Genomic DNA, 18,848 nt, shown 5'->3' with positions numbered 1-18,848 from the left:
CGCTTTGTACCCACCCCCCAGGCTGACTGCCTACGTGGTCAAGGTCTTTGCACTGGCCGCCAACCTCATCGCCATAGACTCCAAGGACCTCTGTGAGACCGTCAAATGGCTGATCCTGGAGAAGCAGAAGCCTGATGGAATCTTCCAGGAGGATGGGCCTGTGATACACCAAGAAATGATTGTAAGAGGCAGAGATTCGGGGCAGGCCAGGGGAGAGGGCACCAGAGCATCACAGGATGGACTGGAGAAAGACTCCACCATCCACCCACTGCCCAATTCACTGCATGCGGGGACAGGGAAATAAGGAAGCTGACAGTGTCCCTCTTCCCTTGCAAAGATCAGAGACCTGCAGTATCTAGTACAAAACGAACCCCTCTGGCTTCCTGTTGCTCTTAAACATAGAACGCCTTAGAGCTATGGTCCTAAGAGTGTGATCCCCAGGCCTGCAACATCAGCAAAATTACCTGCAAGCTTTTAGAAATGCAGAATGTCAGAAATTCTCAGGCTGGACTCCAGGTGCACTGAATCAGAAGCTTTAGGGGCAACGTCTAGGAATCCGAGTTTTAACACCTCTCCACCCCCACCGGGTGTTTAAGCACAGTAAGCCTGACCTTTCAGGCTTCCAGCCTCGTGGCCTTACCCACTTCTCTGCTCATTCCATCTGTACTGCTAGGAACCTTGCTCTCCTTTGTACATGCTGTTCCTCCTGCCTGGCATGCTAAGCCCTACCCTCTTTGAGAGTTGACTTCTCCTCTCTGCTCAGATTGTGGTTTTAGCTATCATCTCTTGGGGACACTTTTCCACGACTGAGTCACACTCCCATAGTCCATTCTCAATGCCACATCCACTTCTGCACAGCACTCATCACTTTCTAATTATGTATCTGTTGACAAGCTGGTTGGTTCCTATCTGTCTCCCCTAGCAGACCGCGAGGGCTGGGGCTAGAATCTGGTCTTCATCCAACATCTCATCCACAGCACCAGCAACATTTGCAAGATGAATGAATGAATACTAAAGAGCCTGGCCCTTCTGGAGAGACATTGGGAGAGACCCAGCCCTGCCTTGATCCACTGAGCCTACAGGGGGCGTAGGTTGACATGTGAAGACATTGGTGACCCTATCTTTGCTTCCACGCTTCTCCTCTAGGGTGGCTTCAGGGACACCAGGGAGAAAGATGTGTCCCTTACAGCCTTTGTTCTCATCGCGCTGCACGAGGCTAAAGACATTTGCGAGGCCCAGGTCAACGTAAGTGTCCCCGCCCTCCCCTCCCCCACCAACAACACACCCACCTGAGGTGAGATGTTGCTTTCAGGCCATTTCCAGTGCTCCCAATGCGCTAACAGTCACCACAGCGGCCATAATAGTGTCCAACATTTACCTGGCAATTAAGATCCCAGGTGGTTCAGTGGTAAAGAATCTGCCTGCAATGCAGGAGATGTGGGTTTGATCCTGGGTCGGGAAGGTCCCCTAAAGAAGGAAATGGCAACCCACTTCAGTATTTTTGCCTGGGAAAGTCCATGGACAGGGGAGCCTGGCAGGCTACAGTCCATGGAGTTGCAAAAGACTCGGACACGACTGAGCGACTAAACAACAAAACAAGAGTCTCATATGTTTAATTCCTGTAATCCTTGTAACAGCCCAAGAGATAGGCTACTCTTATTGCCCCCAGTTTACAGAAGAGACAACTGAGGCACAGAGAAATCAAAGATTGGGTCTTTTCTGCCTGCTTTACCATTTTCAGAGAGTTGTAGCCAAACCCAACAAAAAGCCCCTTCAGCTTGCTTTCCACGAGACTCCTACATTCATATTCCTGTGTGTTAGTCACTCAGTCATGTCCAACTCTTTGCGACCCCATGAACTATAGCCCGCCAGTCTCCTCTGTCCATGGGTTTCTCCAGGCAAGAATACCGGAGTGGATTGCCATTCCCTTCTCCAGGGGATCTTCCTGACCCAGGGATCGAAACTGGGTTTCCTGCATTGCAGACAGATTCCTTACCATCTGCACCACCAGGGAAGCCCTTCATATCCTTATGGCTTCCCTAAAGAAAACTGAGGACACAAAACTAAAAATGGAAGGAAAATCCTTCCTGGAGATCTTTAAGGGGATTCTTAAAGGGGTCCATGTCCATGACCCCAAAGGATCACCCAGTGGCTCAGTAGTAAGAATCCACCTGAAGTGCACAGGAGACACAAGAGACGTGGGTTCGATCCCTGGATTGGGAAGATCCCCTGCAGTAGGAAATAGCAACCCACTCCAGTATTCTTGCCTGGGAAATCTCATGGACAGAGGAGCCTGGCAGGATACAGTCCATAGGGTCTCCCATAGGGTCACAAAGAGTCAGTCACGACTGAGCATGCATGACCCCAGAAGGGAAAGAATTAATAATGTGGGCTTTTTGCTGTCCCATATTCCTCTAGTTTGGGTTCTGAAGCAGAGAAGCTTAGAAAGAGAGCCTGTAATCACTCCATCTGCTTTGCTCTGGGGTTTGGAGATTGGGTTGTTTGACTTTTAGTTTCCCTAGTGGGGAACTTCAGGATCTCTCTTTCAGCCAGCTGCTTCTTCCTTCTCAGGACCCCAGAAAAGAGATGGAGGGGAGGGGGCTGCTACCATTAATGCTGGTGACCTTTAAACCAGGATTTCCTGGTTCCAATCTTGGAGATTTGAGAGAAATTATAGTAGGAAAGAGCACCAGGACTGTGGGGTCAGACAGAATTGACCTCAAATCTTGACTCTCATGTACCCTTTGTCAGGCCTTATTGTGTGCATTTGTAAAATAGGTATAATAATTTTTTGCATTTTTTAGGACTCTCTGAGTTATCTCAGAGGCCACATGTGTGTCCTGGTTGTCATATGTGTGACTAGATTGTGCAAAAATAAATGGGAAATTTATTTTAGGGATCTAAGAATTTATAGAGTTCAAAAATGAAAGTAGGAATCTGGTAGTCCAGCGGTTAAGACTCCTTGTTTCCACTACAGGGAGTATGGGTTCATCCCTGGTTGGGGAACTAGGTTGCCATGCGTTGCACCCAAAAAATTAAAAAAAAAAAAAGAAAGTAGCCTCAAGGACTCTGCCAGAATTCTTTGTTCTTTATGTTCTCCATGTCTTCCAATCCTTTCTCGCCCAATAATTCACCTTTGCCTGCCACCCAACCTGCCTTGCAGAACATGGCTGTCTTCCTTGAGGAAATAGACCAAGGCTAGAACTTTCGGATTCCCAGTGAAGGGCTCTGATTGGTTCATCCTGGGTCAGGTGATCATCCCTGAACCAATCAGCTGAGACCAGGAAGTAGGTCTCAGTTGGCAAATATGGGTGCTTCCATTGTGGCCATTTGAATGAAAGGGAGGAGGTGTTCTTACAACAGAGGAGGATAGATGTAGGAAGGCAGTCAAAAGGGTTGTTTCTACTACAACACAACATTTTCTACAATACAGCAACATTAAAATAAAGAATGGCATAGGCGGTGGAGCCAGACTGATGGTGTTTAAATAATAGGATGCTACCCAGCTTGTGAAAGCCAGTTGTTAAATTTCTAGGAATTTGCAATCTGGTTGCTGAACACAAATGTTGTTAAAAATTAAATCATATAAACTCACACTGCAAAGATTAAACACTGAAAACAGGAGATAAAATGTATCACTTCCTAAATATTTTGCTACTTTTTATCATTATTCTCAGGGTTATTTATGTCTATTGTATCTCTGTATTGAAAATATTATATCATGTTGTTCCACTGTTCCTCTCTTCCGAAATCTACAGTCAGCGATGCCACATTGGTGGGTTGAAATCAAGCATGATAGTATTGACACCATGGAAATCATCAAACACTTCAAATCATGTATTCCCCTGGTCCCCATCTTTCTGTGTCACAGTATTTAATCTGTGTAGTAGGATAATGATGAAAGTAATGCCTGCCTCATAGGATTTTATGAGATTAAATGAGCAGCTATATGACTGGGACATTGTAAGAGCCAGCTGATAATGATTGAATAAGAGGTGTTCCCCGGTGTGCTGAATCTGACTCACACTAGTTCATGAATGCCTGTTGGGAGTATGTCTTCCCCATTCTATGTTCAAGGACATCACAGTGGTTACTTGAAATTGACCCTGGTGGAAGTTTTTATGCCATTGTAATGGGCAATTTATTGGATTGGCAAAAGTTCAGGTTTTTCTATAACATCTTACAGAAAAGCCCGAATGAACAACTAGTACCACACCCCTGGCCCCCCGCCCAGTCCTGTGCCTCCACTGAAGAGCTGGTTGTTAAATATTCACCAGCACACCACTTGGTATTTAGACACACACACCGCACCACACACATACACGCACATGCACACAGAGCCCATAGTAGGTACTCAGCAACAAAGCAGCTCACAATGGAAAACCCTCAGACATAGATCCAAGGCAAACAGGTCCCAAGGGCAAAAGCCACCTGGTCCCAGAAAGCGACCTTCATCAGTTGTCTGTAACAGCAATGCTCTCCTGACCAGAGTTCCCAATCCTCTTTGTCACAGAGCCTGGGCCGCAGCATCACTAAGGCAGGAGACTTCCTTGAAAACCACTACAGAGAGTTGCGAAGACCATATACTGTGGCCATTGCTGCCTATGCCCTGGCTTTGTTGGGCAAGCTGGAGGGTGACCACCTCACCAAATTTCTGAAAACAGCCAAAGGTGAGGGGTAGCCTGGAGGAGTACGGAGGGACCCATGGCTGGGGACTGAGGGTGGCCCTCTCCAGCTGGGGTGCATGGTTTTAAGCTGCACTGGGATGAACCTCTCCAAGCTGAATTGGGATGAATGGCTTTGTGGTGTAATAATTTCTCCTTGTAAACCACACAAGAAGGCTCACTGCATAATTCATTCAACCATGTTGAATGCTGAGCACTTGCTATGACCCAGCAGTGAGGTGTCATTAAGACCATGAGCATGGACATCAGACAGATCTAAATTGAAATCCCACTCTGCCACTTTCTCACTGTCTGACCTTGTACAAGTTGCTTAACCTCTCTGGATCTTAGTTTCCTCATCTTCAAATGATACCTAGGGCTTCCCTAGTGGCTCAGGGGTCAAGAATCTGCCTGCCAGGATATTCTTGGGTTCAATCCTTGGGTCAGGAAGACCCGCTGGAGAAGGAAATGGCAACCCACTCCAGTATTCTTGCCTGGGAAGTCCCATGGACAGAGGAGCCTGGCAGGCTACAGTTCATGGAGTTATAAAAGAGTCAGATACCACTTAGTGACTAACAGCAACAATACTGTAATATTATAATTATCTCAAAGGTAATTAGGATTCAGTAAAATAATACCATAGGGAATTCAGCACAGTGCTTAGAACATAGTGGGCAGCTAGTCATTGGTTCCAGTGATGACACTGTATCATGTTTGTACTCACAGATAATAAGGTATCTCAAGTATCATATAAATACCAAAGTGGTTTAACACGACAAAAGTATGTTGTTGGTGGACATCTCTCCTCCATACAGTGACACAGGGATCAAGGTCTCTATCTTTTCATGGCTCTGCCATGCTGGGGCCTCAGAATCCTGCCCTTTCAAGCTGAAAGGGAAATAGGAAGATTGTGCAAGGGACTAGACATAGAAGAGGCCCAGTCACTGCTGTGCACATTCCATTGGCCAGAGCTTAGTCATGTGGCCATATCTACCTGCAAAGTCTTCTGGGAAATGTAGTCCAACTGTGTGCACAGGGAGAGGAGGTTATCCTCCTCTTGGTTCTCAGTGACAATCTCTGCCATCATAACTTTCTTAGGCACTTGGGACACCACCGTGAGTACAGCACAGCCCTTGCCATTATGGCCTCACACTCCAATTGAAGAATGAAATGAGTTCATAGATTACTATAGAGTATCAGAGTGCTGGGATCGGAGAAGCACAGGATCCTTTGAGAGACAGGAGGAAGAGGGACCTCCACTCAATCTTGGGGTGCCCACTAATTGTGCAGGGTGGGTAAGAATTAACAAAGTAGATGGAGAAAAGGGGTGGGTAAGAATTAACAAAGTAGATGGAGAAAAGGTACTCTATGTAAAGAGAACAGAATATGCCAAGGCTCAGAGGTAAGAATGTGTGTTTCAAGTTTAGGAAATCTCCCACAGTGGGGCTGAAGTGCAGAGCTCATATGGAAGAGTGAAGGTGGATGAGGGAAGAGAATGAGGCAGGAGCCAGCAGATTGAGGACCTAGAATGTGGGCCAGGACACCTGAACACTGAGCAGTCTAGGCTATGAGTCTTTTTTTCCTGAGTTTTCTCTGAGCTGTTTACAGGATGGACAGAGCAGTGAGCACTGGGGGTGGGGGGTTCTCCCTGCAGAAAAGAACCGCTGGGAGGAACCCAACAAGAAGCTCTACAATGTGGAGGCCACGTCCTACGCCCTCTTGGCTCTGCTGGCACGCAAAGACTACGACACTATGCCTCCTGTCGTGCGCTGGCTCAACGAGCAGAGATACTATGGAGGTGGTTATGGCTCCACGCAGGCAAGTAGTCCACACATACCCCACCCTGGTAACTGCATCCCAACCTCCTCTGGCCTCATTAGTCTTCTGAAGAAAGTACCGAGACCAAGAGAGGCAGTGCTTCTCTTCCATCAGCCAGGATGATTGGAATGAAGTCAAGAATCTTTTTTGTTTTTAATTGCAAACCCATCTATGGACTCTAGACTACATTCTGAATGCCCTGAACTGTGTTTCAAGCCTCCTTTTCCCTCTTGGTGTCTATATCATGTTCTCAGGGCCCAGGTTCAAGTGTGAATCTCTCTCTCCCACTGTGGGTTCTAGACCATGTTCCCAGTGCCCCTTCTTACTCTGTCTCACTGGTGGGTTCTAGATAATGTTCATTTCACCAGGCCCCCAGTGTTACTCTGTCTCACTGGTGGATTCTAAATTAGATTCTTAATGACCCTACACCATTATCCAAACCTCTCTGTCCTTCTGGTAGGTTCTAGATCGTGTTCGTTGTTCCCTATCTTATTCATCTCACTAGTGGGTTCTAGCTCATGTTCATTTCATCAGGCCCCCAGTGTTACCCTGTCTCATCAGTGGGTTCTAGACCAGGTTCTTAATGACTCTACAGCATTATCCAAGGGGCTTCCCTTGTGGCTCAGAGATGAAAGTATCTGCCTGAAATGCAGGAGACCTGGGTTCGATCCTTGGGTTGGGAAGATCCCCTGGAAAAGGGAATGGCAACCCACTCCAGTATTCTTGCCTGGAGAATTCCATGGACAGAGGAGCCTGGTGGGCTACAGTCCATAGGGTCACAAAGAGTTGGACACAACTGAGCAACTAACACTTCACACACCATTATCCAAGCCTCTGTCTCCCACTAGTGGGTTCTAGACCACATTCTAAGTTCCATCAGGCTCCCAGTGTTATCACATCTTATTGTGAGTTCTAGACCAGGTTTTTAGTTATTCTAGTCCCTGATGGGTTCTAGACTATGGGTTCAGTAACCTCAAACTCCAGGAAGCTCAGGCTCCAGTCTAACTGCTTTTCTTTCTGGTGGGTTCTCAGTCACACTCTCAGTGTCACTTTGGGGTTCTAGATCAGATGCTCAGTGTTCCCAGATTCCAATTTCATTCTTTTATTTCATGAGTGGGTTCTAGACACATCCTCAGTGCCTCTACCAATGCTTGTCTTAGACTCTCTCCTCTGGATGTGTCTAGAGCACCTTCTCGGTGTGGCTGGACTTTCTGTCTTATGCCTGTACACTCTGGTGGATTCTAGCCATGTTCCCAGTGTCTCTAAGCTCTTGTCTGACCTGTCTCACTCAGAGAGTTCTAGGACATGTCCTCAGTATCCGACCAGCCCCTAATCATATTCTCACCCTCTCTGGTGGGTTCTAGGTCACTGCCTCAGTGCCCCAGGTCTGATATGAGTCTCTTCATCCCTCAGTGGTTCTAACCACTTTCTCAGTCACCCAAATTCACCCCCTTTCTCTGTCATGGGTAACAGGCCACTTTCATGGTGTTCCAAGCCTTGGCCCAATACCAGAAGGATGTTCCTGATCACAAGGAGCTGAACCTGGATGTGTCCATCCAACTGCCCAGCCGCAACTCTTTGGTCAAGCATCGTATCCTCTGGGAATCTGCCAGCCTCCTGCGCTCAGAAGAGGTAAAGTCACCTGGCCACACCCTTATCACTTTCATCCTCCATGCCAGCCAGACTTTCTAGGAGGCAGGAGATAGAGTCGATGACCATCACCAATGGGGGAAGGCTTGGTTTCAAATACTCTCTCATCTCTCTCCCCACTCCTTGCAGACTAAGGAAAATGAGCGTTTCACAGTCAGAGCTGAAGGGAAAGGACAAGGCACCTTGTCGGTAAGGAATGGGAACCTACACCTTCTTGACCCACCACCTTCTCTAGGCCCCTCTGTTCCAGTATCCCCTTTCCTTCCCAAGTCAAATGGACTGACACCTCATCTCCCCTCCTACCTCACCAGGTAGTGACTGTGTACCATGCCAAGCTCAAAGGCAAAGTCTCCTGCAAAAAGTTCGACCTCCGGGTTTCCATACGCCCAGCCCCCGAAACAGGTAAAAGAAGTAGAGACCCTATCTGTTACCCTTCCCCCAACCCTGTTCTTATGTCTGCCTCCCTCCTGGATTAGAACCCAGGAACTACACTCCTCCCCCTTCCCCACCACCATCCATCCTTCTGTTTTCTGTGTTTCTAGTCAAGAAGCCTCAGGATGCCAAAGGTTCCATGATCCTTGACATCTGTACCAAGTAAGAGATGGTTCACTGGGATTCATCTTGGCCATCCCTCTGTCTCTAGCAAGACTTCTTAAAAATAATAACTGTGATGCTTAACACTTTCTGAGAGTATATTGTGCATCTAGTCTTGTGCTGAATACAGGACAAGAAGTCCTCCCTTTGCATGGCAGTGTGAGATTAGCAATGTGGTCTTGATGTCAGAACATGGTGCTGGGGGATTGGTGATGTTGAATTAGACCATGGTAACAGAAACATACAAAGTGAGACCTGCCCATGTTCATTTCTAAGAACTGAGGCACAGAGAGGTTAAGTAACCCATCAGATGTTACAGAGAGCTGGGATTTGAACCCGGGCCAGTTGGGTTCCAGAACCTGAAAAATGAATCACCTTGATCATTATGTAGCTTTTCCTGAATTCCCCTTAGGAGAATGTTTCCTACATTTGAACCTCCCTCTGTGCTCCTATGTGGGAACTAGAGGCCTCAGTCTTTGATATGACCCCCTTGTCCGGGCACTGATCCCACCTTGGGGGCCAACCCCCTCTCCCTCTGCCCCATCTAGGTACCTGGGAGACCAGGATGCCACTATGTCCATCCTGGATATATCCATGATGACAGGCTTCTCACCTGATGTTGAAGACCTCAAAACGGTATAAAGGCCTTGGGCTCAGGGGCTGGGATCCATGGGCAGGAGCCCAGGGTCTGGAAGAAGCTGGAGTGGCAGGGGGAATGGGGATGCAGGAGGGATTTTTACAAACCACATCCTTCCCCAGCTGAGCACTGGTGTCGACAGATACATCTCTAAGTATGAGATGAACAGAGACTCCAACAAGAACACACTCATCATCTACCTGGACAAGGTAAGGCTTCCATTGGGATCCTGAACCTCTACCTGGCTGACCTTTCCTTCTCCACTGGCCTCGTGCCCAGGTGGGGCCAGGGAGACAGGGTCTGGACTGCTGGGTGTGGGAGGACAGGGGCATGTAAAACAAGGCCAACCCACCTTCTGTAAGCATCGCACCTTCTGACCACTCATGTGCCAACCGTATTTTTCACTTGTTCCCTCCAGCTTTTTCTCACCAGTCTTAACCACTGAGTGGAAACAAAAACCCACTTGTGGTTTAAAAAAAAGCAGTGCTTGATGGAGAGAAAGAGCTTCCCTTGTTTCCCATCCCCTAGCATTTCTCTCTTCTCTTATTTTCTCCCCATTCTTCCCTTGTTCTATTTATTCCCGTGTTCTGTTTATTCATTTATATGACAGAGCTGGGTCTTCATTGTGGTGCATGGGCTCTTGGCTGTGGCATGCCACAAGTCCTGAACCCACATGCCATACCTGGAGAAGTCCACATGTCGATTTACAGTCCGACCAATAGTGCACAGCTTCCCAACATGTGTTAGTTGTGTTCTTTGTGATGATAGCTATTCCGGCCTGTGTGGGTGCTATCTCATTGCAGGTTTTGGGTTGTTTTTTTTTTTTTGGCTGCACTAGGTCTTCTTTGCTGCACGTGGGCTTTGTCTAGTTGCAGCGAGTGGGGGCTACTCTTCATTGCAGTGCGCGGGCTTCTCATTGTGGTGGCTTCTCGTTGCTAGAGTGGGCTCTAGGGCACAGGCTCAGTAGTTGTGGCGCATGGTCTTAGTTGCTCCGCAGCATGTGGAATCTTAGTTCCCCACCCGGGGATCAAACCAGAGTCTCCTGCATTGGCAGGTGGATTCTTTACCACGGAGAGACCTGGGAAGCCCCATATTGATACATACACACGTGTATATGTGATGACACATATATTTGGAGAAAAGTCATAGTAGAGAGAAAGAGAGCAAGGGCAGGGACCTCCCTGCTGGTCCAGTGGTTAAAAATCCACTTTCTTAAGAAGGAAAGGAAATAGCAACCCACTCCAGTATTCTTGCATGGGAAATCCCATGGACAGAAAAGAGCCTGGCGGGCTACAGTCCATGGGGTTGCAAACAGTTGGATGCCACTTAATGACTAAACAACGTCTCAGTACATATATGTGTATATCTGTCTCCTTCCTCCTTCCCTCACTCCCTTTCTCCCTCTTTTCTTTCTTTCTAATTTTTCCAATTTTATTGAGCTGTAATTGACGTATAACACTGTGTAGTTTTAATGTGCACAATGTAACGATTTTATATATTTATATACTGAGAAATAATTACCACAATAAGGTCAGTTACATCCACCCCCTACATAGTTATAATGTGTGTGTTGAGAACTTTTTTAAGATCTACTCTTTTAGCAACTTTCAAGTGTCTAATGCAGTCTTGTTAACCACAGAATGTTTTTAAAGACATAAATAGCAGTCCTTGGCCAGAGCTCAATCACGTGGCCACAAGGAATTGAAACATGCTGAGAAGTGCAATCTAGCCTTAGCGGGGGTGGGGTAATGGATTTGATGAACTGCTTATTAATCTTTTGTCAAAGATTCCTGCCCACTGCCCCCGCCCTGCCCCCGGCATCTTCCCACCTAGATCCCTCAGCTTCTCCACCACTTTCCAACCCCCAGGACCCCATGCTGGACTTCCTCCCATGTTGGCCCTGCCACTGACCAACCTCCTTCTTCCCAGGTCTCACACACAGTGGAGGACTGTCTGTCCTTCAAAGTTCACCAGTACTTTAATGTCGGACTTATACAGCCTGGGGCAGTCAAGGTGTACTCCTATTACAACCTGGGTGAGCAGCCATCCTAGGACCTGGGATCTGGGAGTTAGACTCTAGGGGTCTTGGGGATCTGAGGGTTAAGATCTGGGGGTCTCCAGGTCTTGGAGTTAGGGGCCTGGGGTCCCCAGGTGTGGGAGTTAGGGATCTGGGGGTTAAGGGTCTGAGGGCCCCAGGGATCTGAGAGCTAGGAGTCTGGGGATTCCGGAAATCTGAGGGTTAGGAGTCTGGTGGTCCCTGGGTCTGGGAGTTAAGGATCTGGGGGTCCCCTGGTCTGGGAGTTAAGGGCCTGGGGGGTCTCTGGATCTGGGAGTTAGGGGCCTGGGGATCCCCAGGTCTGGGAGTTAGGAGTCTGGGTGTCCCAGGGCTGGGGACCTGGCATCTGGAGGTCTGACCGACTGGAGTTAGATAACTGAGCCTCCAGGTGTGGTGTCTGGGGCGGAGGCCCTAGCCCTCTGACCCCTCCCCATCACCTCTGCCGCAGATGAAACTTGTATCCGCTTCTATCACCCGGATAAAGAGGATGGAATGCTGAGCAAACTCTGCCACAAAGATACCTGCCGCTGTGCAGAGGGTAAGTGCTCAGGCGCCAGGAGGGTGGCCACACCCACTGGACCCCGACTCCCTTGGGGTGGGGGGTTGACCCAAGAGGGCTGGACCAGGGTACCAGGTGTACCCCTGGGTAGTGGGTGCCCTGAACAGGAAGTGGGTCTTAGACCGTGTCCCCCCCGCCCCGCCCCCCACACACCCCTCAGAGAACTGCTTCATGCACCACACGGAGCAGGAGGTCACTCTGGAGGACCGGCTGGATAAGGCCTGCGAGCCGGGCGTGGACTATGGTGAGTGGGGTGCTGGGCGAGAGGCGCGGAAAAGGCGCATGCATGCATGCTTGTGTGTGAGCAGCAGTGTGAAGGCGGGTGTGGTCCTGGCTGCATGTGGTGACTGTGGTTGTGGGTGACTGGTGTATGTGTGTGTGTGTGTTGTGAGGGGCTCTGATTGCACGGGGAGACATGGTCATGAGTGGGGTGGGTTTGTGGGTGTGTGTGTGACAGGTGGTTGGGAGTGGATGTGGTTGTGCGTACCGCCATGTTGTGGGGAACCTGTGGGTCACGGTGGATAGGAGTCGCTATCGTCGTGTCTCCGACGGTGGTTGTGGAGGGCTCTGATTGTGTGCATGGCTGTGAGTGTAGCCCGCCGTGTTATACTGCGGTGAGGGGGGTGGCTAGCAGGGACCTGAGCATGCCTGGCTGTGATCATCGCTTGGGAGGAGCCAGGTGAAGGCGCCCCACAGACAGCCTTGCCCAGGACGCCCCGCTGTCCTCCCCACCCCTCAACAGTGTACAAGACCAGACTTATCCAGAAGAAGCTGGAAGATGACTTTGACGAGTACATCATGGTGATCGAGAACATCATCAAATCGGGTTAGTCCTGTGTCTACTGTCTTTCTACCTCCCCCTTCCCCCAGCCCCTCCCCTTCTCCTCCCCCAACTCAGCTTCCCTTGCCCTCCCCACTCTCCCCCTCTCCCTCCCCCAGCTCAGCTTCCCTTCCCCTCCCTCCCCATACCCAGTCCCTCCCCTCCCCCTCCCCCAGTTCAGCTTCCCTTTCCCTCCCCTCCAGGCTCGGATGAGGTGCAGGTTAAACAGGAGCGCAAGTTCATCAGCCACATCAAGTGCAGGGAAGCCCTTAAACTGAAGGAGGGGGCACACTATCTTGTGTGGGGCGTGTCCTCTGACCTGTGGGGCGAGAAACCCAAGTGAGTTCCCACCCCCGTGCCTTCCGGAGGCTGCCTCCTCCCACCCTCCGCACCCCGTCCTGACCCGTCTGTCTTCCCGCAGGATCAGCTACATCATCGGGAAGGACACCTGGGTGGAGCTGTGGCCCGAGGCTGAAGAATGTCAAGATGAGGAGAACCGGAAACAGTGCGAGGACCTGGCCAACTTCACGGAGAACATGGTCGTCTTTGGCTGCCCCAACTGATCCCACACACACACACCCTCTCATACACACTGTCCACCCAATAAAGCTTCACTTCTGTTCCACATGTCTCCTGAAGTCTGGAGGTCTTTGAGAGGGGGACAGAGGCAGCTTCGACCCCCCACTGCCTCACTTGCCGCTCAGCTCCATCCTACAGGAACCTGACCTGATTCCCACTTCATTACCTCCTGCAGTTCACCTTCACATTCACCGGCTTCCTCATCTCCAGTGCCCATGCCTGCCTCACCTGTTCCTAGCCGGGAAGTGCGTACGCCTCTTACGGAGGCGGCCTCCGGAAGGCACGGGGTGGGAACTCACTTGGGTTTCTTGCCCCACAGGTCAGAGGACACGCCCCACACGAGGTAGTGTGCCCCCTCCTTAAGGTGGATTCTTCACCATCTGAGCCACCAGGGAGGCCCAAGAAGAGTGGAATGGGTAGTCTATCCCTTCTCCAGGGGAACCTTTTGACCCAGGAATCCAACCAGGGTCTCCTGCACTGCAGGTAGATTCTTTACCAGTTGAGCTTCCCTGACCAGAAATTGAACCCTGCATTGGGAGCATGGAGTCTTAGCCGCTGGACCACCAGGAAGTCCCTCTTCGTGTTTTCTTACCAGCATCCTTGCCTACATCCTCACCTGGATATTTCCCTGGCTTCTTGCTTGCACCTCCCCCTGCATCTCTACCTGTGTCTTCAGCATCAGAACCCTCCAGTCCTTCTCTGCCTTCTCACCCTCATGCCCGCCTGTATCCTGAGCTCCCATCCTCACCTGCTGGGACCTTCATCGCATTTGCCCTCCTCCTCAGCTCACTTTCACTCCATTTCCAGTCTCACCTGCACCCCGTGTGCCACCCTCTAGACTCACCCTCCTGGTCACCATTTTGTAGATGGGCCTGAGCAGACTGGTGGGATTGTGTGAGGCGGCTGGGCCGGGAGGGGGCAGTCACAGGCAGGTCAGGGTGATGTTTCCGCCTAGAGCCTGAGGGACCAAGTCAGAGATCTGACTCATCAGCCAGCGATTGAGGAGGCAGTGCAGGGGCTCTTGTGGTCACAGCCTCATCAGAAACACATAGTGAGGCAGCAGCCACAGAGGGTGAGGCCACTGGCTGCCCAAGGGCCTTAAGTGCCTATCCACCTGTGGCCCCTTGAGGATGGTTGAAGGTGAGATCCAGGCTCCAGCTCTGGGTGAGACCATCACAGGAAAACACCTCTGAACCTGGAAGTCACCCCTGCACAGCCCCCTTCCCCTAAGACCCCAGGTTCTGGAATTCCCCACCCCCTTAACTCCAGGAATGTGAGGGGAAATTGACTCAGCCCATCCCTACTCCCTCCAGTCCCTGATAGCCAGAGGCTCCTGTCAAGGGGACACTCAAAAATCCTCCTTACTCACTAGGTCTCCCAGCTGATGTCTACCAGCCACTCCCCGCCCCATCGCTCTCCTTCGTGGACAGTTTCTCATTTCTTTTCACATTCATTTCTCCTTCCTTCTGGCTTGGAATTCAAGTTCCTCGTTTCTTTAATGCATTGGGTGGTTTTTTTTGGTTGTTGTTTGATTTTTTTTTTTTTTTTCCAGCATCTATGGTTCGAGGCTGTGAACATAGGGTTTGAGGATCTCACATTTCTAAAGATAGCATGGAGTTGATTTCACACAGCGAGGGTGTCCAAATAAGAAAGGAGAACAGGGCGATGTGGAAAGCCTGCCTGTGATGGAACCACCTTCAAAGTCATTTAGATTGAGGGATGGTTCAGTTCACATGTCAATTTTTGCTAGGCTATGGTGACCAGTTGTTGGGTTAAACACCAGTCTAAATGTTGCTATGAAGGTTTTTTTTTCCCCCTTGAATTTTTTTTTTACTTTTTTTGAAAACTGGGCAGAATGCTAAATATCCATCTTTACAATAAACAAATACAGTAACAGTAACTCACACTGAAACAAACCATATTGGAGAAGGAAATAGCAACCCACTCCAGTATTTGTGTCAAAAAATCCTATGGACAGAGGAGCCTGGCAGGCTACAGTCCAAAGGGTCACATAGGGTCGGACAAGACTGAGCAACTAAGCACGCATGGGGCTGATTCGTGTTGCTGTCTGGCAGAAACCAACACAACGTCGTAAATCAATTATCCTCTAGTTAAAAATAATTTAAAAAAACATTTCTGTAGCCATTATTTTTCTATTTGGGACTGTTTTCAAGGTTTCTTTTGTTAATATTTATATATTTATTTGGGTGTGCCAGGACTTCAGTTGCAGCATGTGGAATCTAGGTCCCTAACCAGGGATGGGCCCCAGGGCCCCTGCACTGGGAGTGCGGAGTCTTAGCCACTAGACTACAGGGAAATCCCTGTTTTCAAGGTTTTTTGTCTCAAAAACATGAATGTCCCAATCCAAAGGCTCAGAGTAGGCCATCTTTTAAACAAAGAGGCAATGATTGACAAAAGGCTATGAATACAACATGTAAACAGTTGATACAGACCTAATAGGATTTGTCAAAATCAGTCACATCTAGTAACACACCTGAAGTGTTCTTGTATAAAATACCATGTGAAGAAAAGAAGACTTTATCAATGTCTAAAAAAAGTGGGTTTGTTTATAGACAATCTGACAAGTTATCATAAGAAGTGTTTCCTGAGACTTCCCTGGCAGTCCAGTGGTTAAGACTCTGTGCTCTCAGTGTGGGAGGCACAGGTTTGATCCCTGATTAAGGAACTAAGATTCCACACGCTGCGCAGCATGGCCAAAAAAAAAAAAAAATGTTTTCCTGAGACATAAGTTAACGCAACATTATTCTTGAACCCTTTCAGTTCGACTTCCCACTCCATAAAATTGCTGAGGATCTGAAACTGAGAAAGTATATTTGAGTACAAACAGCTTGTGAAACTTAATACATTTTTAAACTTTTTTAAATTTATTTTTTAATTGGAGGAAAGTTGCTTTACAATGTGGTGTTGGTTTCTGCCATGTGTGCTTTAGTGCTCAGTCATGTCCTACTCTTGTGACCCCATGACTGTAGCCCGCAGGACTCCTCTGTCCATGTGGATTCTCCAAGCAGTAATACTGGAGTGGGTTGTCATGCCATCCTCCAGGAGATTTTCTCAATGCAGGGATTGAACCCAGGTCTCCTGCATTGCAGGCGGATTCTTTACCATCTGAGCCACCAGAGAAGCTCTGTTTCTGCCACACAACAAAGCAAAATTGGCCATAATTATGCATATATCCCCTCCTTCTTGAGCCTCCCTCCTCTTGCCCCACCTCTCCCCTCTAGGTCCACAGAGCACCAAGCTGGGCTCCCTGTATTATACAGCAACTTCTCACCAGCTATCTGTTTTACACATGTAGCATATATATATGTCAATGCCTCTTTCTCCATTCATCCCATTCTCTCCTTCCCTCCCTGTGTCCACAAGTCATTTTTTTTTCTTTTTTGCATTATCGGCAGGTCTTACTGAACTACCAACCAACTTGCCCATTCCATATGCATTTCAGATGGGTGAGGCTTCTCTGTGTAGGAGCCTATATTGTCTTTGATCCTGTGCTCAAGGTTGTCTAACAGAACAGTTTTCTCCCCATTTTGCAGTACTTTAGCCTTCCTATTAGCAAAAGAGGTGACCAGTCCCATAGACCAAAGAGACTACAGTCACAGGATGGGGATTTCCTCTTACTTTTTGTTTTTTGACGGAGCTGCATGGCATATGGGAGGGAGCTTAGTTTCCAGACAGGGATTTAACCCATGCCCCCTGCATTGGAAGTGCAGAGTCTTAACCACTGGACCACCAGGGAAGTCCCTCCTCCTCTTACAATTTTTTATTTTGATGTTTGGAATTCTTTTGTTGTTGTTTGAGTTTTTGGTTTCTTTTCTTGCTTGTTTGGGGTTCTTTTTGTTTCTTTGTTGGTTTTTAATTGAAATAAGAGCTTCCCAGGTGGCGCTAGTGGTAAAGAATCTGCCTGCCAATGCAGGCGACACAAGAGATGTGGGTTTAGTCCCTGGGTGGGGAAGAACCCGGAAGGAGGAAATGGCTACCCACTCCAGTCTTCTTCCCTAGTGAGGAGTCCCATGGACTGAGGAGCCTGGCGGATTACAGCCTGTGGGGTTGAAAAGAGTGGGACACAACTGAGTGACTGACACTACTACTGCTACTAAAGTTGACTTACAGTGTTGTGTTCGGATGTTTGGAACCCTTGATGCCAAGTCTATTTACTTTATTGTTTTGGGTTTGAGTTTATACACCCTTTCTGTGTTTCCTGTCTAGAGAAGATCCTTTAGCATTTGTTGGAGAGCTGGTATGGTGGTGCTGAATTCTCTCAGCTTTTTTTTTTTTTTTGAAACAGGACTTTATTCTTTTTTAAAATAAATTTATTTATTTTAATTGAAGGCTAATTACTTTACAATATTGTATTGGTTTTGCCATACATCAACATGAATCTGCCACGGGTGTACATGTGATCCCCATCCTGATCCCCCCTCCCACCTCCCTCCCCATCCTATCCCTCTGGGTCATCCCAGTGCACCAGCCCCAAGCATCCTGTATCATGCATTGAACCTGGACTGGCGATTCATTTCACATATGATAATATACATGTTTCAATGCCATTCTCCCAAATCATCCCACCCTTGCCCTCTCCCACAGAGTTCAAAAGACTGTTCTATACATCTGTGTCTCTTTTGCTGTCTCGCATACAGGGTTATTGTTACCATCTTTCTAAATTTCATATATATGCATTAGTATACTGTATTGGTGTTTTACTTTCTGGCTTACTTCACTCTGTATCGGAGAAGGCAATGGCACCCCACTCCAGTACATTTGCCTGGAAAATCCCATGGATGGAGGAGCCTGGTGGGCTGCAGTCCATGGGGTCGCTAGGAGTCGGACACGACTGAGCGACTTCACTTTCTCTTTTCACTTTCATGCATTGGAGAAGGAAATGGAAACCCACTCCAGTGTTCTTGCCTGGAGAATCCCAGGGATGGGGGAGCCTGGTGTGCTGCCATCTCTGGGGTCACACAGAGTCGGACATGACTGAAGTGACTTAGCATAGCATCACTCTGTATAATAGGCTTCGGTTTCATCCACCTCATTAGAACTGATTCAAATGTATTCTTTTTAATGGCTGAGTAATACTCCATTGTGTATATGTACCACAGCTTTCTTATCCATTCGTCTGCTGATGGACATCTAGGTTGCTTCCATGTCCTGGCTATTATAAACAGTGCTGTGATGAACATTGGGGTATACGTGTCTCTTTCAATTCTGGTTTCCTTGGTGTGTATGCCCAGCAGTGGGATTGCTGGGTCATATGGCAGTTCTATTTCCAGTTTTTTAAGGAATCTCCACACTGTTCTCCATAGTGGCTGTACTAGTTTGCATTCCCACCAACAGTGTAAGAGGGTTCCCTTTTCTCCACACCCTCTCCAGCGTTTATTGCTTGTAGACTTTTGGATAGCAGCCATTCTGACTGGTGTGAAATGGTACCTCATTGTGGTTCTGATTTGCAT

General features: G+C 48.4%; 1 protein-coding gene across 1 annotated transcript in view; it reads left to right on the top strand.

Annotated features, from left to right (window-relative positions):
• Positions 1–13,425, top strand: part of C3 (complement C3) — a 36,193-nt gene extending 22,768 nt beyond the window's left edge. The window contains exons 26-41 of the mRNA XM_006045102.4: positions 22–181; positions 1,147–1,245; positions 4,514–4,670; positions 6,319–6,482; positions 7,956–8,114; positions 8,262–8,321; positions 8,444–8,534; positions 8,675–8,726; positions 9,275–9,362; positions 9,486–9,572; positions 11,293–11,398; positions 11,868–11,957; positions 12,139–12,222; positions 12,721–12,804; positions 13,002–13,137; positions 13,220–13,425. Of these exons, the coding sequence (XP_006045164.4) occupies positions 22–181; positions 1,147–1,245; positions 4,514–4,670; positions 6,319–6,482; positions 7,956–8,114; positions 8,262–8,321; positions 8,444–8,534; positions 8,675–8,726; positions 9,275–9,362; positions 9,486–9,572; positions 11,293–11,398; positions 11,868–11,957; positions 12,139–12,222; positions 12,721–12,804; positions 13,002–13,137; positions 13,220–13,361 (1,759 nt within the window). The 3' untranslated portion in view covers positions 13,362–13,425. The remainder of the gene's footprint in view (positions 1–21; positions 182–1,146; positions 1,246–4,513; positions 4,671–6,318; positions 6,483–7,955; positions 8,115–8,261; positions 8,322–8,443; positions 8,535–8,674; positions 8,727–9,274; positions 9,363–9,485; positions 9,573–11,292; positions 11,399–11,867; positions 11,958–12,138; positions 12,223–12,720; positions 12,805–13,001; positions 13,138–13,219) is intronic.
• The last annotated feature ends 5,423 nt before the right edge of the window (positions 13,426–18,848 follow it).

Source organism: Bubalus bubalis, chromosome 9 (assembly GCF_019923935.1).
Source record: "Bubalus bubalis isolate 160015118507 breed Murrah chromosome 9, NDDB_SH_1, whole genome shotgun sequence".
Classification (NCBI taxonomy): domain Eukaryota; kingdom Metazoa; phylum Chordata; class Mammalia; order Artiodactyla; family Bovidae; genus Bubalus; species Bubalus bubalis.
Note: the sequence above shows the minus strand (reverse complement) of the source record. Positions and strands in the feature narration are given on the sequence as shown.